The sequence below is a fragment of the Monodon monoceros genome, unplaced genomic scaffold (assembly GCF_005190385.1).
Source record: "Monodon monoceros isolate NGI ecotype Baffin Bay Population unplaced genomic scaffold, NGI_Narwhal_1 Super_Scaffold_12, whole genome shotgun sequence".
Taxonomy (NCBI): domain Eukaryota; kingdom Metazoa; phylum Chordata; class Mammalia; order Artiodactyla; family Monodontidae; genus Monodon; species Monodon monoceros.
In genome coordinates this window covers 150301344-150325686 of record NW_021703768.1, presented here as the reverse complement: position 1 = coordinate 150325686, position 24343 = coordinate 150301344, and the positions used below count along the sequence as shown (strand labels likewise).

At 39.4% G+C, this 24343-nt stretch overlaps 1 protein-coding gene across 2 annotated transcripts in view; it reads right to left on the bottom strand.

Annotated features, from left to right (window-relative positions):
* Positions 1-24343, bottom strand: part of SIMC1 (SUMO interacting motifs containing 1) — a 98411-nt gene that overhangs the window by 39260 nt on the left and 34808 nt on the right. The window contains exons 2-3 of one of the 2 annotated variants that reach the window (XM_029217402.1): positions 4682-6181; positions 572-804 (exon numbers count right to left, since the gene is read on the bottom strand). In XM_029217402.1, the coding sequence (XP_029073235.1) occupies positions 572-804; positions 4682-6181 (1733 nt within the window). The remainder of the gene's footprint in view (positions 1-571; positions 805-4681; positions 6182-24343) is intronic. The other variant, XM_029217403.1, reaches the window with a different exon arrangement.

Genomic DNA, 24343 nt, shown 5'->3' with positions numbered 1-24343 from the left:
GCATTAGTACCCCAATTTTGCCTTGAAGAAATCAACTCTTTATTATTCTTAGCCCACTGGCTTTACCCACTAGGACCCTGGGATGAAGTCTGTGAAGCATGTCAGTCTTGATATTCTATTCCTCAGTTCACAATGATTGGCTCAAAGATGGACTCAGGTCTTATGTTATGCCAATTAAAACCTGTAAGACTCAATTTCAGAACTCTGTGTGATTATAAAGGAAGTGGACCCTCTCTTGTACTAAGAATGTTGTAAAAGCTAGAGGCTGAGAAGGTTACCATGTGAAGCCTAGAAACAGCAACGCAGAGCTGAAAAATGGATCCTGGTAACCATTTCTGAACTGAATTAAGTCACATCTTATTCCTAGGTTTCTAGTAACACGAGTCATTAAATTCTCTTTTACCAGCTGTTAAAGCCAGTTTGGATTGAGTTTCCTGTCACTTGCAATACAAATAATACTAATATACTAAGTCACCCTCTCTAATGGTTAGATGAATAAATCTTAAGCAAGAGAAAGTTGTGCCCTGAGTCCAGGTTCCCCAGAAGATTTGCCAAAAGCTAAGGTTCATACTGTTGAATTTTCATGAGAAGCATGTAGGCCTCCTTTAGAACATCCACAGTCTCAGAGCCACTGAGCAGGATTTTCTGGATGATGTGAGCCACAATTTCTCTGGGTGGGTAATGCTGGGGTGACACAAAGTCCATCAAAAACTGCACAGTCCCCAGGGGAAAGTTTTCTTCAATGGTGTTTGCTACCATCCTTAGTCTTCGATGAGGGATAGGTTCTAATTTTTGACCCTTGTTCTGCAGAGATAAAAAGAAATAAATTAGGATGGGTTTCTATAGACATAAAAGCTAGAGGTTCTGGAACAAGTTGAAGACAGGGAAGTTTTCCATGCATTTTAAATATTCATAATTTAAAAAATTGAGACTGGAAAGCCTTATCTAAAAAACTTCTAATGACATGGTAAAATGCTTATATTAAGTTAACAAATAAGAATACAAAGTTCTACATGTAACATGATTTCATCTGTGTTAAAATATAGCATTAGAAAGGAAAGTACAAAAGATTTAAGAGCTAGCCTAAGTTGATTTTGGAATAAGGGTGATAAGATATTTAGGGGTAGCTATGATACTATATCAGATACTGAAACAAAGAGATGAATAAAGATGCTTAAAATATCTTTTATTGTTAGAAGAAGAATTCCATTTTGTTGATTTTTTTTGAGTCAACAGTAAATATTAAGTTGCTTCACCGCCCCCCCCACCAACCCCCAAACAGTATGTATATAAAGAATGAAAGAGAATGTATGAAAAGTGGTTTTCTATTATCTGGGTGGTGAAATGATGGATGATTTTTCCTCTATATGTTCTTTTGTAGTTTTCAATTTTTCTGTAATAGACACATCATCAGAAGAAAAACAAACATTAAAAAGTCTGATACAATAACAACAATAATTATAATAATAAGTTTTAACATTCAACTTATCCTCACTTAATTCTCTCAACAACTGTAAGAAATACATGTTATTATTATTCCTATTTTATAGATAAGGAAACTGAGATTTAGAGTGAGAATTTGTCATGCAATAGATGGCAGAAGCTGGTTTCATACAGCAGTATAACTCCATAGCTACCATCTAAACTCAAACTCTCTATAAACAATAAAACCAACAATAATAAATATATTATTGTTAAAACCCCCAATTATTAAAAAATTTAAAGTGTCTACACATAAAAAGGCAACCAGGAAGGAAATACACCCAATTATTAACATTAATAAATGCTGACTGATAGCATCATGGGTGATTATTTCTTAAGCAAGCATTATTTTTAAAATCTGAGAATAAGTATTAATTTTAAAACATAAGCCAAACAAAGTTTGATAGTTTATGTATAACAGAAAAACAGTGATGGCTGGAATTGCCCTTCTGGGGAGAGGGCAGTTAGCTTTCTTATGTCTCAGGACACCTGAGGGTAACCCCTGATCTCACTGATAACTCAGAGGAGTTAAGGCTAATGTCTGGTTAGCGGCAGCATGGACACTGGCTAAGAAGTTCTTGGAAGAATTTACTGTATAGCACAGGGAATTATATTCAATATTCTGTAAAAACCTATAATGGAATGTAACCTGAAAAAAATAACGGAATCACTTTGTTGTATACCTGAAACTAACATAATATTGTAAATCAACTATATTTTAATAATATAGTTATATAGTATTAAATATATATTTAATATAATAAATATATTATATTTATTGGCTATAAATGGCTATAATAAGTATTATTATTATTATTATTTTTTTTTTGCGTTACGCGGGCCTCTCACTGTTGTGGCCTCTCCCGTTGCGGAGCACAGGCTCCGGACGCGCAGGCTCAGCGGCCATGGCTCACGGGCCCAGCCGCCCCGCGGCATGTGGGATCTTCCCGGACCGGGGCACGAACCCGCGTCCCCTGCATCGGCAGGCGGACTCTCAACCACTGCGCCACCAGGGAAGCCCTCTATAATAAGTATTATTATAGCCATCCTAGTCGATACAAAGTGGCATCCCATTGTGATTCTGATTTGCAGTTCCCTAATGACTAACGATACAGAAAATCTTTTGAGAAACGTCTATTCAAATCCTTTGCCCATTACTAATATAATACTGTAAATCAACTATACTTCAATAAAAAAATAATGTACTGACCAAAACCCCCAATGAATTAGAACAGAATAGAAAATAAAGTGCATCACACTAAAAACAAGTTCTGGGGGGAGAATGACTTAGTGAAGAACTACTTATAAAAAGCCCAAAAGTAATCAAAAGAGACAGAAAATATTTACAGATGTATTCTAGATGGCTGAGATTCTTTGAGAAGTTAAGAAATAAAGATGAAGAAGAAAAAGTCACTCTGTGTAGCCTAATTGCCACCTTGTAATCTGAGCTATGTGTACACATAAGGTGGACCTGTATCTACTGATGGCTTCTTTGGTTGTGTAGCACCTACAAAGCACTACAGCCTTAACTAGGTAAAAAACTTTCTCAAGTCCTCCAGGTGCTCAATAATGGAATGATGTATCGCCAATCAGAGGCAAACTCATAGGAAAAAAGAGAACAAGCTAGTGTTGGGCAAAGTCATTCAGAAGGAGGAGACATAAAGCCTACTAGAAGGTAGAACAATTAAAACGAGAAAAAAAAATTCACTCTCTAAGGGCAAATCAATGTGAATGCCTGACACCCACTAAGCTGGATTACGGATTGCTCCAACAGGAGAAGCACCTTTTGAATTCTTGAACAACTTCAAGCCAGTCTTCTTAACGTTGGGAATGTGGTTAGGTATAATGAAAAAAAGCTTCATGTTATGGGACTTAGCCACAATTTTTTTTTTTTCTTACACATCTAGTTTAGTTCTTACAGATCGATGAAGACTAATGGGAAGTAGCATTCCCGTTAAAGTCTTAAAATTGAGCTGGAGAGGGTGTTGAGAAAAGGGAACCCTCCTACACTGTTGGTAGGAATGTAAACTGGTGCTGCCACTATGGAAAACAGTATGGAGGTTCCTCAAAAAACTGAAAATAGAGCTACCATATGTCCAGCAATCCCACTCCTGGGCATATATCTGGAAAAAGACGAAAACTCTAATTTAAAAAGATACAGGCACTCCAATGTTCACAGTAGCACTATGTACAATAGCCAAGACATGGAAACAACCCAAGTGCCCATCAACAGATGATTGGTTTAAGAAGATATGGTACACACACACACAAACATACACACAGTGGAATATTACTCGGCCATAAAAAAGAATGAAATAATGCCATTTGCAGCAACATGGATGGACCTAGAGAATATCATACTAAGTGAAGTAAGTCAGACAGAGAAAGACAGATATTATATAATATCACTTATATGTGGAATCCAAAAAAATAATACCAATGAATCTATCTACAAAACAGAAACAGACTTGCAGATATAGAAAACAAACTTATGGGTACCAAAGGAGAAAGGGAGGTGGGGAAGGACAAGTTAGAAGTATGGGATTAACAGACACAAACTGCTATACATAAAACAGATCAGCAACAAGGATCTATTGTCTAGCACAGGGAACAATATTCTGTATCTTGTAATGATGTGTAATGGAAAATAATCTGAACAAATATATAACTGAATCACTTTGCTGTATACCTGAAACTAAAACAATATTGTAAATCAACTTCAATAAAAAAAATCTTAAAGTTGAATTTCCTCCCCCCAAGTTAGAGAGTAACAATTTTGAAGGTACCAAAGTGTCATGAGTATTATTATCTCTGTAATATGGAAGCTGTAATGAGGGCATCAGGAATTGAGGAAGGAAAGGCAGAGGAATGGAGAAGTATTTGATGAAGGCCTATGATGAGCCAGACACTCCAACAGGCACTTTACATATTATCTCCTTTAATGATGCTGTGAAGTATGTTCTTATCTCCATTTTATAGATAGGTGAAGTGACTTCTTCAGTGCCAGATTTTAAGTGTGGGGCTGAATTTGAACCCAGATCTGATTCTACACTGAATGGTTCCACAGTGGGAGAAAGATAAAAATGTCTTAACTCAGCTGGGCCTGTCCTCTCATGCATGGACTCCTTGTAGCATACTAACGTCATGCTAGGCCTATACAAAGGACACCTGATTCCCAGGGGAAGACATGTTAGCTCACCTCTCTTGTGTCTTTATCTGGTATTAGTGTCTGGAAGAAGAGGTGATGCACCGGAGGTCGTAAGAAGTACTTCAGTCTATGCAGGCATGGTCTGTTGTACAACCCACCTTGTGGTGTTCGTGCTTGCACCTGGGCAGATCTGGGGTTGACAGGCTCTGACAGTGATATCTCTTTTCTGGCTGGAGTTTCTGTGACAGAGAGCCAAGGAACTTTCTCTAAGGAAGTTTCAGACTGTGGGCTGGGAGAGCAGCTTGGAGAGGATGGAGCTGAGACATCCATAGGGGTGTCATGGTTCTGTACATCATTTTGTGGAGAGTCAGGCCTGAGTTTTGGTAAATGAGGCAAGTCTCTAAGTGTGTGTGGCATGTCTTCTGGCAAGCACGACATGTCCCCAGGTGAATGTAGCACATCTCCTGATAAGTGTGGGACTTCTCCAGGTGAATGTGGTACACTTCCTGGTGACGGTGGCATGTCTCTTGGTGACTGTGGTACATTGGCTGGTGACTGTGACACATCTGCTGGTGACTGTAGGACATCAGCTGGTGACTGTGGCACATCTCTTGCTGACTGGGGCATGTCTCCTGGTGATTGTGGCATGTCTCCTGATGATTGTAGCATATCTCCTGGTGACTGTGGCATGTCTTGCAGGTGTGCCACATCTTGTGGATACGTTATGTTTTGAGGTGGGCCTGGTACATCTTGAAGTAGGCCCAGTGAGTCTTGAGGTGGGCTTTGTGAGTGTTGAAGTTGCCATGATGAGTCTTGAGGTGGACTTGGCATATTCTGCTGAGCACATGGCACATTCTGAGGGCATGGCACATCTTGAGGAGGGCATGGCCCTTCTTGAGGTGGGTGAGGCAAAGTTTGTAGTTGGCACTGCATGGTTTGTGATGGGCATGACAAGGCTCGCGGTGGGCATGAGGAGGCTCGTGGTGGACACGGTGAGGCTTGCAGTGGGCATGGCAAGGCTCTCAGTGGGCATGGCAAGGCTTGTGGAGGGCAAGGCACATCTTGCTGTGGGCATGGCAAGGGTGCCCTTTGATTGCTACGGCTACCATTATTGCTTGTTGCAGGGAGGGAGTGAATATCTGAAGATAGCTGTAGGCTTGCCAAGAAGCCGAGGTCACCTTTGAATATGGTTGAGCTACAATTCGGCTCTCCTGGATAAACAGAGTCCCCACTGATGGACATAGGGGGCTGGGGACCTTCAAATGCAGTTTCTTCCAAAAGGTCCAAATCCACAGGATCACTGTTAATGATTCTCCGTGCTGCAGGCCGAGAGCTTCTGTCTACCCGCCCTTCCATCACCTCTTTGCTGGAGAGGCTGGCACATGCTTGAAGACTGGCTGGCTCTTTCTGGGAAGGAGCAACGGGTTCTAGAGTCAAGTCAAGAGTGGCAATAGGTCTATTTTCTTCCTCAGATCCTGTTAGGTCAATCACACAGAGTCCATTGCGATCCTTTGCCCTTGGTCTGGTTTCTCTAGTTAAGTCAATGAAGTCCTGTTGAAGGATTGTGAGAAGATAAGAGGTCAAGTAGGGGTCTTAGCTTTATCTAAGAGGACTTAAAGCTTAGCTTTTAAGGATAAAACTATTTCACTTTTTCACTTCACTGACAATTTATATATCTTTTTTTTTTTTTTTTTTGCCGTACGCGGGCTTCTCACTGTTGTGGCCTCTCCTGTTGCAGAGCACAGGCTCTGGACGCGCAGGCTCAGCGGCCATGGCTCACGGGCCCAGCCGCTCCGCGGCATGTGGGATCTTCCCGGACTGGGGCATGAACCCGTGTCCCCTGCATCAGCAGGTGGACTCTCAACCACAGCGCCACCAGGGAAGCCCCTATATATCTTATATAACATAAGTGTTAGTTTATTTCTTTTGGCCAAAATTTTCCTCTGTCAAAGCTGCCAATTTCTATACCTTCTTAAATTATCCAAATGCCACAAGCACATAACAGAGGACACAGGGGGAAATGTATTATGATCCAAGGTGGACAGGGGAGTAGTAGAGAAGATTTCAACCTTAAGTCAAAGTAAAAAGCAAACTTTGTTTGGAAAAGCAAATACACAGGATAACCTACAACAGAAGCTAAAGAAGGGAAACATGAGAAGTATGAGAATCTACTTTGTGCTAAGAATGTGTTGAGTGCTTTCACACATCTTTAATTTTCACAATGACCCTGTCAGGAAGGCATTATCATCTCCATTATACAGATGGGGAAACTAGAGTTCAGAGGGGTTAGGTTATTTACCTATGGATTATACAGTTATGTAGCAGAGACAGACATTCAAACCCAGGCCTGTTTCCTTCTTTCCCTGTTAGGGCCTAGGAATGTACAACTTCATTCAATGTATAGTCAGCCTATAGTCAGATATGGAGAATAATACACTAAGGGTTATAAAACTAACCATTCTAAGTGTGAGCCTAAACTAATTACAAAAAACCTCCTATATTCACCCCCATTCCTTGATGATTAGGCAGTTCACAAAGCCTGATGATGCCAGCCAGAGGTACTGTAAACAACCTCTGTGTCATGAGCCAGGAAAAATATTGCTCTGCCTTCCAGGTGTCTCCTCACTTGGTTGGGTACCATTGCCACTGCTATGTCGGGTACTAATTGCTGGGCTAGCAATGCTCTTGCTGCTACTACAGCTACCGTGCTATTTCTTTTAATAGATGTGATGGTCACCACTGTCAACGGCACCAAAGCAGGACACAGGATCCTGGGTGGGTCAAGTGAGAAGCTGGCATGCATCTCATCTTGGAATAGGGATTGCTTGGTGAAACCTAATGCCTCATTCCTAAGAAGCAGCCATATAGTATCGCTGCCTCTCTACTGCTAGCTGAACTCAACATAAATAGCTGCAAAGGTCTGAATTCAACTCCTATTCCATCACCAACTCCTAAAGTGCAACATTACCATGTCTCTCTCACTTAAAACCCACCATATGAGCTACAGGATAAAGGGCAAATGCTTTAGTAAAGACTCATAAAGCCCTTCATAATTCAGCCTCTTCGTGATTACTCTCCTCCTCGTGTGCGCAAATCACACAGAACTACTTCAGATCCCCAAATGTGCCATGCTTTCTCAAGTATTTCTATCTTTATGTTTGCTTATGTTCTTTCTTTTGTCTGGAGTGATTATTATCCCTTTGATTGTTTGGAAGTTTCTTGTCTTTCAAGACTCAGCACAGATATCACTGTGTGCGAAAATTCTTCCAGATCACTTCTTGTCCCAAGTTAAATTATTAGTTTTCTCCCTTATATCCCCAATTCATCTGTACAAACCAAAAAGGTTTATCCCAAAGAATTTGATGTTTTTAAATGATATTGAAAATGGAAATAACTTTTTGTCATTTTCCAATTATTCATTGCTAGTATATAGAAATGCTGTTGATTTATGTATGTATATTATCCCTGTATCCTCTGACCTTGCTAAATTCACTTAATAGTTCAGGTAACTTTTTTTGTAGATTCCTTAGTGTTTTCCATATAAGAAATCATGTCTGCAAATAGAGTTTTACTTCTTCCTTTTCAATCTGCATGCCTTTTATTTCTTTTTCTTAACTATTGCAGTGGCTAAGGCATCTAGTATAATTCTCAGCAGAAGTGCTGAAAGCAGACATCTGAGACTTTCATCATTAAGTATAATGTTAGCTGTGTTGCCTTCATAGATGCCCCATATCATGTTGAGAAAGTTCCCTTCTTCTCATTGTTTTCTCAGAGTTTAAAAAAATTTATTTATTTAGGCTGCACTGGGTCTTAGTTGCAACACACAGGATCTTTGTTGTGGCATGTTTAGTTGTGGCTTCTTAGTTGCAGCATGCATGTGGGATCTAGTTCCCTGACCAGGGATCGAACCCGGGCCCCCTGCATTGGGAGCATGGAGTTTTACCCACTGGACCACCAGGGAAGTCCCGTTTTCTGAGAGTTTTAATTGGAAATGGTTGTTAAATTTAGTCAAATGATTTTTATGCACCTGTTGAGATATTTTATGATTTTCCTTTGTACTATTAATATCAAAAATTATATTAACTGATTTTCTAATGTTAAATTAATCCTACGGAAAACTCCACTGGTTATTATGTATTATTTTTCTATATTGTTTTAATATATCAATATTTTGTTAAGAATTTTTGCATATTTAAGAGGGATATTAGTTTATAGTTTTCTATTCTTTTAATTTCTTTTACTGGTTTTGCTATCAGAATAAAATTGGCCTCATAAAATGATTGGGAGCTATTCCCACCCCCTCTATTTAGGTTGTGTTGGATTGGTACCATATCTTTCTTCAATGTTTATAGAAATCACCAGTGAAGCTATCTGGGCCTGAAATTTGCTTTGTAGTTAAAATTTAGTAGATTATTTAGGCTATTTACATTTTCTACTTCTTGTGTTAGTTCTGTGACTTATGGATTTTGTTATTAAAATTATTAGCATAAAGTTGTTCACAACAGTCCTTTATTATCTTTTTAATTCTATACTCTGTATAGATTTATCCTCAATTTTCTTTTTTTATTCCCAGTATTGGTAATTTGTATCCTTTGCATTTTCTCCCCTGATCAGCCTAGCTAGAAGTTTATCAATTTGACTGATCTTTCCAAAGGACCAGATTTTTCATCCATTCCCTTTATTTCTATTGTTGTCATTATTATTTCCTTCCTTCTATTTACTGTGGATTTAATTTGCCCTTCTTTTTCTAGCTTCTTAATGTGGAAGCTGATACCTTGATTTTCAAAATCTTTCTTTTCTAACATCAGCATTTAAAGCTAAAAATTTCCCTGTAAGTACTGCTTTAGCTTCATCCCACATTTTTTTTTTTTTTTTTGCGGTACGCAAGTCTCTCACTGTTGTGGCCTCTCCCGTTGCAGAGCACAGGCTCCGGACGTGCAGGCTCAGCAGCCATGGCTCACGGGCCCAGTCGCTCCGCGGTATGTGGGATCTTCCCGGACCGGGGCACGAACCTGTGTCCCCTGCATCGGCAGGCGGACTCTCAACCACTGCGCCACCAGAGAAGCCCCATCCCACAATTTTTAATACACAGTCACTTTATTATCATGTAGTTCAAGCTTACCTTCACCATAGTCAGAAAATAAACCCTGTAAGATTTCAATCTTTTGAAATACACTGAGACTTATTTTATGTCCTAACACATGGCCTACTTGTTGAATGTTCCTTGTACACTTGAAAAAAATGTGCATTCTGCAGTTGTTGGATATAAATGTCAATTAGGTCATGGTTGCTGATAGTAGTAGCTTTTGGATCTTTGATTTTCTTCACCTTTGAGGGGATGCAGTTGTGCTATCAAGTACTGACAGAAGTGTATTAAAGTGTCCAGGGGAGAGACCTTCAAGATGGCGGAGGAGTAAGATGTGGAACTCATCTTCCTCCCCATAAATACATCAGAAATACATCTACATGTGGAACAACTCATACAGAACACCTACTGAACGCTAGCAGAAAACCTCAGACCTCCCAAGAGGCAAGAAACTCCCCACGTACCTGGGTAGGGCAAAAGAAAAAAGAAAAAACAGAGACAAAAGAATAGGGACGGGACCTGCACCTCTGGGAGGGAGCTGTGAAGGAGGAAAAGTTTCCACACACTAGGAAGCCCCCTCACTGGTGGAGATGGGGGGTGGGTGGGTGGGGGAGCTTCGGAGCCAGAGGAGAGCGCAGCAACAGGGGTGCAGAGGGCAAAGTGGAGAGATTTCCGCACGGAGGATCACTGCCGACCAGCACTCACCAGCCTGAGAGGCTTGTCTGCTCACCTGCCAGGATGGGTGGGGACTGGGAGCAGAGGCTCCGGCATAGGAGGTCAGATCCCAGGGAGAGGACTGGGGTTGGCTGCATGAACACAGGCTGAAGGGGGTCTAGTGTGCCACAGCTAGCAGGGAGGGAGTCTGGGAAAAAGTCTGGAACTGCCTAAGAGGCAAGAGACCATTGTTTCAGGGTGCACGAGGAGAGGGGATTCAGAGCACCACCTAAACAAGTTCCAGAGATAGGCGCGAGCTGCGGCTATCAGGGTGGACACCAGAGATGGTTATGAAATGCTAAGGTGGCTACTGCAGCCACCAAGAAGCCTGTGTGCAAGCACAGGTCATTATCCACACCTCCCCTGCAGGGAGCCTGTGCAACCCGCCACTGCCAGGGTCCTGTGATCCAGGGACAACTTCCCCGGGAGAACACACGGCAAGCCTCAGGCTGTTGCAACATCATGCCAGCCTCTGCCGCCACAGGCTCGCCCCGCATTCAGTACCCCTCCCTCCCTCGGGCCTGAGTGAGCCAGAGGCCCCTAATCAGCTGGTCCTTTATCCTGTCTGGGAGGGAACAGATGCCCTCAGGCGACCTATACGCAGAGGTGGGGCCAATTCCAAAGCTGAACCCCAGCAGCTGTTCCAACAAAGAAGAGAAAGGGAAATTTCTCCCAGCAGCCTCAGGAGCAGGGTATTAAATCTCCACAATCAACATGATGTACCCTGCATCTCTGGACTACCTGAATAGACAACGGATCACCCAAAATTGAGGTGGTGGACTTTGGAAGCAACTGTAGACTCAGGGTTTGCTTTCTGCATCTAATTTGTTTCTGGTTTTATGTTTATCTTAGTTTAGTATTTAGAGTTTATTATCATTGGTAGATTTGTTTATTGGTTTGGTTGCTCGCTTCCTTTTTATATATATATATATATATTTTTTTCCTTTTTCTCTTTTCATGAGTGTGTATGTGTATGCTTCTTTGTGTGATTTTGTCTGTATAGATTTGCTTTTACCATTTGTCCTAGGGTTCTGTCTGTCGGTTTTCTTTTTTTTTTTTTTTTAGTATAGTTTTTAGTGCTTGTTGTCATTGGTGGATTTGTTTTTTGGTTTGGTTGCTCTCTTCTTTCTTTCTTTCTTTTTTTATTACTTTTTAATATTTTTATTTTTAATGATTATTTTTAATTTCAATAACTTTATTTTATCTCTCTCTCTTTCTCTTTCTTTCTCCTTTTTTTCCGAGCCATGTGGCTGACAGAGTCTTGGTGCTTCAGCTGGGTGTCAGGCCTGTGCCTCTGAGGTGGGAGAGCCGAGTTCAGGACATTGGTCCACCAGAGACCTCCTGGCTTCACATAATATCAAATGGCAAAAGCTCTCCCAGAGATCTCCATCTAAACACTAAGACCCAGCTCCACTCAATGACGAGAGGGCTACAGTGCTGGACACCCTATGACAAACAACTAGCAAGACAGGAACAGAACCCCACCCATTAGCAGAGAGGCTGCCTAAAATCATAACAAGGTCACAGACACCCCAAAACACATCACCGGACATGGTCCTGCCCACCAGAAAGACAAGATCCAGACTCATGCACCAGAACACAGGCACGAGTCCCCGCCACCAGGAAGCTTACATAACCCACTGAACCAACCTTAGCCACTGGGGGCAGTAACCAAAAACAACAGGAACTACAAACCTGTAGCCTGCGAAAAGGAGACCCCCAAACACAGTAAGTTAAGCAAAATGAGAAGACAGAGAAACACAGCAGATGAAGGAGCAAGGTAAAAACCCACCAGACCACAACAAATGAAATAAAAAATTCTCTAGAAGGAATCAATAGCAGAATAACTGAGGCAGAAGAACGGATAAGTGACCTGGAAGATAAAATAGTGGAAATAACTACTACAGAGCAGAATAAAGAAAAAAGAATGAAAAGAATTGAGGACAGTCTCAGAGACCTCTGAGACAATATTAAACACACCAATATTTGAATTATAAGGGTCCCAGAAGAAGAAGAGCAAAAGAAAGGGACTGAGAAAATATTTCAAGAGATTATAGTTGAAAACTTCCCTAATATGGGAAAGAGTCAATCAAGTCCAGGAAGTGCAGAGAGTCCAATATAGGAAAAATCCAAGGAGAAATACGCCAAGACACATTAATCAAACTATCAAAAATTAAATACAAAGAAAAAATATTAAAAGCAGCAAGGGAATAACAACAAATAACATACAAGGGAATCCCCATAAGGTTAACAGCTGATCTATCAGCAGAAGCTCTCAAGCCAGAAGGGAGTGGCAGGACATATTTAAAGTGATGAAAGGGAAAAACCTACAACCAAGATTACTCTACCCAGCAAGGATCTCATTCAGATTCGATGGAGAAATTAAAACCTTTACAGATAAGCAAAAGCTAAGAGAATTCAGCACCACCAGACCAGATCTACAATGAATGCTAAAGGAACTTCTCTAGGCAGGAAACAAAGGAGAAGGAAAAGACCTACAATAACAAACCCAAAACAAATAAGACAATGGTCACAGGAATATACATATCGATAATTACCTTAAATGTAAATGGATTAAATGCTCCAACCAAAAGACACAGACTGGCTGAATGCATACAAAAACAAGACCCATATATATGCTGTCTATAAGAGACCCACTTCAGACCTAGGGACACATACAGACTGAAAGTGAGGTCCTGAAAAAATATATGCCATGCAAATGGAAATCAAAAAAGCTGGAGTAGCAATTCTCGTATCAGACAAAGTAGACATTAAAATAGACTATTACAAGAGACAAAGAAGGACACTACATAATGATCAAGGGATCAATCCAAGAAGAAGATATAACAATTGTCAATATTTATGCACCCAACATAGGAGCACCTCAATACATAAGGCTAATGTTAACAGCCATAAGAGGGGAAATCGACAGTAACATAATCATAGTAGGGGACTTTAACACCACACTTTCAACAATGGACAGATCATCCAAAATGAAAATAAATAAGGAAACACAGCTTTAAATGATTAAACAAGATGGACTTAATTGACATTTATAGGACATTCCATCCAAAAACAAGAGAATACACTTTCTTCTCAAGTGCTCATGGTACATTCTCCAGGATAGATCATATATTGGTTCACAAATCAAGCCTTGGTAAAGTTAAGAAAATTGAAATCATATCAAGTATCTTTTCCGACCACAATGCTATGAGACTAGATATCAATTACAGGAAAAAATCTGTAAAAAATGCAAACCCATGGAGGCTAAACAATACACTACTAAATAACCAAAAGATCACTGAAGAAATCAAAGAGGAAACCAAAAAATACCTAGAAACAAATGACAATGAAAACACGATGACCCAAAACCAAGGGGATGCAGCAAAAGGAGTTTTAAGAGGGAAGTTTATAGCAATACAATCCTACCTCAACAAACAAGAAACATCTCAAATAAACAACCTAACCTTACACCTAAAGCAAGTAGAGAAAGAAGAACAAAAAAACCCCCCAAAGTTAGCAGAACGAAAGAAATCATAAAGATCAGATCATAAATAAATGAAAAGGGAATGAAGGAAACAATAGCAGAGATAAATAAAACTAAAAGCTGGTTCTTTGAGAAGATAAACAAAATCAATAAACCATTAGCAAGACTCATCAAGAAAAAAAGGGAGGGCTTCCCTGGTGGCGCAGTGATTGGGAGTCTGCCTGCCGATGCAGGGGATGCGGGTTCATGCCCCGGTCCAGGAGGATCCCGCATGTCGCAGAGCAGCTGGGCCCATGGGCCGTGGCTGCTGGGCCTGCGCATCCGGAGCCTGTGCTCTGTAACGGGAGAGGCCACAGCAGTGAGAGGCCCGCATACCGCAAAATAAAAATAAAAAAAAAAAAAGAAGAAAAGGGAGAAGACTCAAATAAATAGAATTAGAAATGAAAAAGGTGAAGTAACAACTGACACTGCAGAAATACAAAAGATCATGAGAGATTACTACAAGCAACTATATGCCAATAAAATGGACAACCTGGAAGAAATGGACAAATTCTTAGAAAAGCACAACCTTCTGAGACTGAACCAGGAAGAAATAGAAAATATAAACAGACCAATCACAAGCACTGAAGTTGAGACTGTGATTAAAAATCTTCCCACAAACAAAAGCCCAGGACCAGATGGCTTCAAAGGCGAATTCTATCAAACATTTAGAGAAGAGCTAACACCTATCCTTCTCAAACTCTTCCAAAATATAGCAGAGGGAGGAACACTCCCAAACTCATTCTATGAGACCACCATCGCCCTGATACCAAAACCAGACAAAGATGTCACAAAGAAAGAAAAGTACCGGCCAATATCACTGGTGAACATAGATGCAAAAATCCTCAACCTAATACTAGCAAACAGAATCCAACAGCACATTAAGAGGATCATACACCATGAACAACTGGGGTTCATCCCAATAATGCAAGGATTCTTCAATATACGCAAATTAATCAGTGTGATAAGCCATATTAACAAATTGAAGGAGAAAATATTGATATTTATGAACATCATATGATCATCTCAATTGATGCAGAAAAAGCTTTCGACAAAATTCAACACCCATTTATGATAAAAACTCTCCAGAAAGTAGGCATAGAGTGAAACTATGTCAATATAATAAAGGCCATATATCACAAACCCACAGCCAATATTGTTCTCAATGGTGAAAAACTGAAACCATTTCCTCTAAGATCAGGAACAAGACAAGGTTGCCCACTCTAACCACTATTATTCAACATAGTTCTGGAAGTTTTAGCCACAGCAATCAGAGAAGAAAAAGAAATAAAATGTATCCAAATCAGAACAGAAGAAGTAAAACTGTCACTGTTTGCAGAGGACATGAAACTATACATAGAGAATCCTAAAGATGCTACCACAAAACTACTAGAGCTAATCAATGAATTTGGTAAAGTAGCAGGATACAAAATTAATGCACAGAAACCTCTTGCATTCCTATACGCTAACCACAAAAAAATCTGGAAGAGAAACTAAGCAAACACTCCCATTTACCATTGCAACAAAAAGAATAAAATACCTAGGAATAAACCTACCTAAGGAGACAAAAGACCTGTATGCAGAAAAGTATAAGACACTGATGAAAGAAATTAAAGATGATACAAACAGATGGAGAGATATACCATGTTCTTGGATTGGAAGAATCAATATTGTGAAAATGACTATACTACCCAAAGCAATCTACAGATTCAAGGCAATCCCTATCAAACTACCAATGGCATTTTTCACAGAACTAGAACAAAAAATTTCACAATTTATATAGAAACACAAAATACCCCAAATAGCCAAAGCAATCATGAGAAAGAAAAACAGAGCTGGAGGAATCAGGTTCCCAGACTTCAGAATATAGTACAAAGCTACAGTAATCAAGACAGTATGGTACTGACACAAAAACAGAAATATAGATCAACAGAACAGGATAGAAAGCCCAGAGATAAACCCACGCACATATGGTCACCTTATTTTTAATAAAGGAGGCAAAAATATACAGTGGAGAAAAGACAGCCTCTTCAATAAGTGGTGTTGGGAAAACTGAAGAGCTACATGTAAAAGAATGAAATTAGAACACTCCCTAACACCATACACAAAGATAAACTTAAAATGGATTAAAGATCTAAATGTAAGGCCAGACACTATAAAACTCTTAGAGGAAAACATATGCAGAACACTCTATGACATAAATCACAGTAAGATCCTTTTTGACCCACCTCCTAGAGAAATGGAAATAAAAACAAAAATAAACAAATGGGACCTAATGAAACTTAAAAGCTTTTGCACAGCAAAGGAAACCATAAACAAGACAAAAAGACCACCCTCAGAATGGGAGAAAATATTTTCAAATGAAGCAACTGACAAAGGATTAATCTCCAAAATTTACAAGCAGCTCATGCAGCTCAATATCCAGAAAACAAACAACCGAATCCAAAAATGTGCAGAAGACATAAATAGACATTTCTCCAAAGAAGATATACAGATTGCGAACAAACCCGTGAAAGGATGCTCAACAAACCCACTAAAGGATGCATTTCTCAATCATTAGAGAAATGTAAATGAAAACTACAATGACATATCACCTCACACCAGTCAGAATGGCTATCATCAAAAAATCTACAAACAGTAAATGCTGGAGAGTGTGTGGAGAAAAGGGAACCCTCTTGCACTGTTGGTGGGAATGTAAATTGATATAGCCACTATGGAGAGCGGTATGGAGGTTCCTTAAAAAACTAAAAATAGAACTACCATACGACCCAGTAATCCCACTACTGGGTCGTTTTCTCAGACGAGAAAACCGTAATTCAAAAAGAGTCATGTAGCAAAATGTTCATTGCAGCTCTATTTACAATAGCCAGGACATGGAAGCAACCTCAGCGTTCATCGACAGATGAATGGATAAAGAACATGTATACATATATATACAATGGAATATTACTCAGCCATAAAAAGAAACAAAATTGAGTTATTTGTAGTGAGGTGGATGGACCTAGAGTCTGTCATACAGAGTGAAATAAGTCAGAAAGACTTATGCTAATACCATATGCTAACACATATATATGGAATCTAAAAAAAACACAAAATGTTTCTGAAGAACCTAGAGGCAGAACAGGAATAAAGACGCAGACACAGAGAATGGACTTGAGGACACAGGGTGGGAGAAGGGTAAGCTGGGATGAAGTGAGAGAGTGGCATGGACTTATACATACTACCAAATGTAAAATAGATAGCTACTGGGAAGCAGCCACATAGCACAGGGACATCAGCTTGGTGCTTTGTGACCACCTAGAGGGGTGGCATAGGGAGGGTGATAGGAAGATTCAAGAGGGAGGAGATATGGGGATATATGTATATGTATAGCTCATTTACTTTGTTATAAAGCAGAAATTAACACACCATTGTAAAGCAGAAATTAACACACCATTGTAAAGCAATTATACTCCAATAAAGATGTTAAAAAAATAAAGTGTCCAACTATGATTGTGGCTTTGACCATTTCTCCTTTTTGTTCAGTTAGTTTTTGCTTTGTGTCTTTTGAAATTCTGTTTATTAGGTGTATATACACTTTTAATTATTATACCTTCTTAATGTATTAACCCATTTATCATTATTAGGATTATCATTTATCCTTACTCTCCAGCAATCCTCCTTGTACTGATGTCTATTTTTCTGTTATTAATAGAGCTAATTTAAATTTCTTATGCATACTGTTTGCATGGTGTATTTCTCTCCTTCTGTTCTCCATGTACTTGTATCTTTGTATTTAAAGTGCATCTCATATAAATAGTTCATAGTTGTTACTGCTTTTTCGTCTGGTCTGACAACCTCTGCCTTTTGATTCGTTTTGGGGTCATTTACACTTAATTGGTGATTTATTTGCTTTTATATCTATAATCATGCCATTTATTTCCTATCTGTTCATTGTTCTTCTGTTCCTCCTTTCCCACCCCACTTTGAATTAATCACATATATTTTTTGGAATTCCATTTTAATTCCTTTGTTGGTTTTCTAGCTATATATATATATTTTTTTTTTTTTTTTTTTTCTTTGCGGTACACGGGCCTCTCACTGTTGTGGCCTCTCCCATTGCGGAGCACAGGCTCCGGACGTGCAGGCTCAGCGGCCATGGCTCACAGGCCTAGCTGCTCCGCAGTATGTGGGATCTTCCCGGACCGGGGCATGAACCCGTGTCCCCTGCATCGGCAGATGGACTCTCAACCACTGCGCCACCAGGGAAGCCCCTCTAGCTATATTTTTTAATTATATTTTTAGTGGTTACTCAGATGATTACAGTATGCAAATTCAACTAATCCAGTATACTTAGAAAATATATTAAAATACTTAAGGTTAAAATGTAGGAACCTTAAAAAATATTCCTCTTGCCTTGTGCCCCATTATTTTTGTTGTCATATATATTTTACATATATATATTATGAACTCATCAATATAGTATAACTTTTATTTTCAGTTATTTGTCTTTTAAGGAAATTAATAGAAGAAAATATTTTCTTTTTACACACATATTTACAAGTTCTAGTTCTCTTCATTCATTTTTGTAGATCCAAGTTTCCATTTGGTGTCATTCCCCTTCAGCTAAAATTTCTCATAGTGCAGGTCTGCTAGTGACAAATTCTCTTTTTCTGTTTATCTGAAAATGTCTTTTATTTTGTCCTTTTCAAAAAATTTTTTTGGTGGCGTTGGGTTTTTGTTGTTGCACACGGGCTTTCTCTAGTTTTGGTGAGCGGGGACTACTCTTCATTGTGGTGCATGGGCTTCTCATTGTGGTGGCCTCTCTTGTTGCGGAGCATGGGCTCTAGGTGCATGGGCTTCAGTAGTTGCAGCACGCGGGCTCAGCAGTTGCAGCATGCAGGCTCAGTAGTTGTGGCTTGCAGGCTCTAGAGCACAGGCTCAGTTGCTGTGGCACATGAGCTTAGTTGCTCCACAGCATGTGGGATGTTCCCGGACCAGGGATTGAACCCTTGTGCCCTGCATTAGCAGGCAGATTCTTAACGACTGTGCCAACAGGGAACTCCTTGTCCTTAATTTTGAAGGACAACTTTCCCATATACAGAATCCTTGGCTAAAGGTTTCTTTTTTCCTTTATTTGGATATAAGGGAAATGTCAGTCCAATGTCTTTTAGCCTCCAGTTTCTGATAAGAAGTCCGTTGTGTTTTGGTTTTCTTTTTTGGCCACACTGCGTAGCTTGCGGGATCTTAGTTCCTCGACCAGAGAATAAACCTGTGCCCTTGGAAGTGAAACTGCAGAGTCCTAGCCACTGGACCACCAGGGGATTCCCAAGAAGTCTGTTGTTAATTGCACTGTGTGTCCTATATGTAACATATTTTTTTCTGGACAGTCAAGGAGTGGTTTTCTTTGTGTTCATCTTGTCTTGGGTCTGCTGTGCTTCGAGGATCTGTAACTTATTATTTTTTTCCCCACCAAATTTGAGAAAATTTCTGCCATTATTTCTTCAAAAAAATTTTATTACCCCCACCCCTCCTTTTAAGACTCTAATTACCCATATTTTGAATTATTTGATATTTCCCTACAGATCTCTGAGGCTCTGTTCAATTATTTCCATCTTTTCCCCCACTCTGTTCTTAAAATTGGGTGATTTCTATTGTTCTATCTTAAACACTGCTGTCACTCCTGCCCACCCCGACATCCTGTTTTCTTTTCTAATTTGCTGTTGAGCCCATCTAGTTATTTTAAAATTTTAGTTACTGTATTTTTAAACTCCCGAACTTGTTTTTTTTTTTTGCTTAAAATAACATAACTTTATTGTCTCACAGTTCTGAAGTCCAGAAGTCCAAAATTAAGGTGTCAGCAGGGCCATGCTCTCTCTGATGGCTGTAGGGGAGACTCCTTCCTTGGCTCTTCTAACTTCTGGGGTTTATTAGCAATCCTTAGCATTCCTTGGCTTCTGGATGTGTGTCTTCACATTATCTTGCCTCTGGACGTGTCTATCTCTATATCCAAATTTCCCCCTTTTATAAAATGAATTTCTGCTGTTTATTGTTTCCATTTTCTCTGTTGAGATTTTCTACCTATTCATTCATTGATGCCATATTTTCTTTAATTGGATGAACATATTTATAATAAATATTTTGTTAAATCCAACACTTAGGCTCAGAGTCAGTTTCTATTGACTGCCTACTCCCCCCCCCCCCGAGTATGGGTCACACTTCTGCTTCTTTACATGTCTAGTAATTTTTGGTTGAAAATTGAGTATTATAGGTAATACACATAATGATTTGATGGTTTTCTTACAAAAACTGTCTTTTCATTTTTGTTGTTGTTCTAGTAGATAGTTAATTTGCCTGAACTCAAACTGCAAGCTTTTTCTCCCTGGCACAATGTAGGTACTGACATCTTTGTTCTTATGGTTTCCAGGTGCTGCTCTTTCAACCTGGCGGTGGGCGGCAGGGTGGTTCTCTCTTGTGCCTGCCTAAATTTGGCTATCAGCCAAAGATTTGTGCAGATTTTACTCTAATTTTGCGGTTTGCCCTTCCTGTGATTCTCTTGCTTCTGGGGATTAGGGATTGCTTCCCTAATTATTTGCTGCTCTGCCAACCTTGATCTCTATCCCCTGACATTTCAAAAGCATAAAATTTCAGCTTTCTGTCACCTAAGTGGCAAATGATTGCGGAATGCAGTTCGTTAAAAGAGCAGCAAATTCACAGATACTGCCCCGTGCAGCTATCTTTCAAGAGTATATTTCTCTCTAGTGTCTGCCTGATTTTTCCCTGGGCCATCAGGGAGTATTTTGGCAGGTAAAGTAATTTCACAGATTGGAAGTACAATTCAACTGCCTTGCTCCACCTTGGAGAGAGTTTATTGCTTCCCTCTTTGATCACTCTGTAGCACTCTATACATACCAATATCACTTTAGTGCATATCACAGAGTACCTACTTATCCTCTCCCCCATTAGACGTAACTTATTTTTGTATCCTGTATCCTTGGTACCTGCATAGTATTTTGGACTCAACAAATGATAAATGAATAAATTTAATCTAATAATTGTTTATTTATCCTCTCATCTCATTGTCCTCTGATAGTCCTCCTAACTCCTAATTAAGTAATTTGCTTTTCCATCACATGGAAAAGTTTTCACAGACAACAAATTATCTTTCTAATTTTAATAATTATGTCACCAGACAGAAATACAGATGACTAAGGCTCTCCAATAGTTTGTATCTGCAGAATGAAACATAGCAACAAGCCCATAAAGCCCTTGTCCACTCCATTAACCCTATTTTCCAAAACTAGATGCCTCACAACAACCCTGTGAGGTGAATATTATTCACATTTTATAGCTAAAAAAACTAAAACTCAGAAAGCAGAATACTTTTCTTTTGGGTTTCTGGACTTGTTTAAATCAGAAGTCTCAGATTCACCTACGCATGCCAAGGTGTTGGTCCAAGGCTTATTTCCTGATTATGGTGCTGAAAATGGTATTTCCTCTTCACTGCAGGTTCAGCTCATGGTTTTGGTTTTATTTTTCTCCTTGGAGAGTTCTGTTAATTCCTGCCAGCCCAGCAAGCAGGAAAAATTAGTTTCATTCAGGATCTAGTTGTTGTTGTTTTAGCAGAGAACCCTTTCAAGTCAGTCATACTGCTGAAGGCAGAAGTTCCTGGGTTCAGGCCTCTTTACAAGATCCCAGTATTAGTTGTTTATCTTTCCCACTAGGACTGAGTATAATGCCATAGTGACTGGCACAGCATCCAACAAATGGCAAAGTGCTCAAGTAACATCAACTGAATAAAAAAATAATAATTTTGAGGGGGAAAGCTGATCTTCCATACCTCACATATGGAACTTCCACTCAAGAAGACTGAAAATAACGGAGATACTTCAGGTTTCTCTCCACCTATCACTCTTTTCCACAAGGAAAAAGGAATGGCGCCATTATTTGGTGAAACTAGAACCAAGGGCTGAACCAGGAGCCCCCCTTCTTTGTTTTAAGCCCTCTACCCTAAAGATACTATCTGCTTTTTGCTTGGGTAAGTTTACCTTGAAGTTTGTTAGGTAGGAAGGGGTCAACAGGGTTTTAAGTTTAATTTATAGTTTTAGAAAGCCAAAATGGGGCTATAGATCCAGGAAGCTTACTCTAACTAGTTACTATTAGTAACATAGGTATTAGATCAATCTCCATCTATCTGACTTGTATATCCTTTTTCTGTCTCTATGGATTTGCCCATTCTGGACATTTCATATAAATGGAATAATAAATATGTGGCCTTTAATGCCTGGTTTCCTTAACTTAGCATTATGTTTTCAAGATTCCTCCATGTTTTTTAAAAAAAATATTTATTATTTATTTATTTTTGGCTGTGTCGGGTCTTAATTGCAGTATGGAGGATCTTTCATTGCAGTGTGAGGGCTTCTCTCTAGGTGCAGTGCGTGGGCTCCAGAGCATGCGGGCTCAGGAGTTAAGGTGCATGGGCTCCAGAGCACGTGGGCTCCGTAGTTGCAGCACATGAGCTCTCTAGTTGTGGTGTGTGGGCTCAGTAGTTGTGGTTCACAGGCTTACTTGCCCCGTGGCATGTGGGATCTTAGTTCCCCAACCAGGGACTGAATCCATGTACCCTGCACTGGAAGGTGTTTTTTTTTTAATTTTTAAATTTTATTTATTTTTAAATTCTTATTAGGTTCTTATTAGTTATCCATTTTATACATAGTAGTCTATACATGTCAATCCCAATCTCTCAATTCATCACACCACCACACCCACCCCCCACCGCTTTCCCTCCTTGGTGTCCATACGTTTGTTCTGTACATCTGTGTCTCAATTTCTGTCCTGCAAACCAGTTCATCTGTACCATTTTTCTAAGTTCCACATATATGCGTTAATATACAATATTGGTTTTTCTCTTTCTGACTCACATCATGCTGTATGACAGTCTCTAGATTCACCCACATCTCTAAAAATGACCTAATTTCGTTCCTTTTTATGGCTGAGTAATATTCCATTGTATATATATACCACATCTTCTTTATCCATTTGTCTGCCGATGGGCATTTAGGTTGCTTCCATGACCTGGCTATTGTAAATAGTGCTGCACTGAACATTGGTGTGCACGTGTCTTTTTGAATTACAGTTTTCTCTGGGTATATGCCCAGTAGTGGGATTGCTAGGTCATATGGGAATTCTATTTTTAATTTTTTAAGGAAACTCCATACTGTTCTCCATAGTGGCTATATCAATTTACACTCCCACCAACAGTGCAAGAGGGTTCCCTTTCCTACAGACCCTCTCCGGCATTTATTGTTTGTAGATTTTCTGATGATGCCCACTCTAACTGGTGTGAGGTGATACCTCATTGTAGTTTTGATTTGCATTTCTCTAATAATTAGTGATGTTGAGCAGCTTTTCATGTGCTTCTTGGCCATCTGTATGTCTTATTTGGAGAAATGTCTATTTAGGTGTTCTGCCCATTTTTGGATTGGGTTGTTTGTTTTTTAAATATTGAGCTGCATGAGCTGTTTATACATTTTGGAGATTAATCTTTGTCTGGTTTTGGTATCAGGGTGATGGTGGCCTCATAGAATGGGTTTGGGAGTGTTCCTTCCTCTGCAATTTTTTGGAAGAGTTTGAGAAGGATGGGTGTTAGCTCTTCTCTAAATGTTTGATAGAATTCACCTGTGAAGCCATCTGGTCCTGGACTTTTGTTTGTTGGAAGATTTTTAATCACAGTTTCAATTTCATTGCTTGTGATTGGTCTGTTCATATTTTCTATTCCTTTCTGGTTCAGTATTGGGAGGTTATACCTAAGAATTTGTCCATTTTTTCCAGGTTGTCCATTTTATTGGCATAGAGTTGCTTGTACTGGTCTCATAGGATGCTTTGTATTTCTGTGGTGTCTGTTGTAACTTCTCCTTTTTCATTTCTAATTTTATTGATTTGAGTCCTCTCCCTCTTTTTCTTGATGAGTCTGGCTAATGGTTTATCAATTTTGTTTATCTTCTCAAAGAACCAGCTTTTAGTTTTATTGATCTTTGCTATTGTTTTGTTTCTATTTCATTTATTTCTGCTCTGATCTTTATTTCTTTCCTTCTGCTAAGTTTGGGTTTTGTTTGTTCTTCTTTCTCTAGTTCCTTTAGGTGTAAGGTTAGATTGTTTGAGACTTTTCTTGTTTCTTGAGGTAGGCTTGTATTGCTATAAACTTCCCTCTTAGAACTGCTTTTGCTGCATCCCATAAGTTTTGGATTGTCCTGTTTTCATTGTCATGTTTTGATTTCCTCTTTGATTTCTTCAGTGACCTCCTGGTTATTTAGTAACGTATTGTTTAGCCTCCATGTGTTTGTGTTTTTTACGTTTTTTCTCTGTAATTGATTTCTAATCTCATAGCATTGTGGTCAGAAAAGATGCT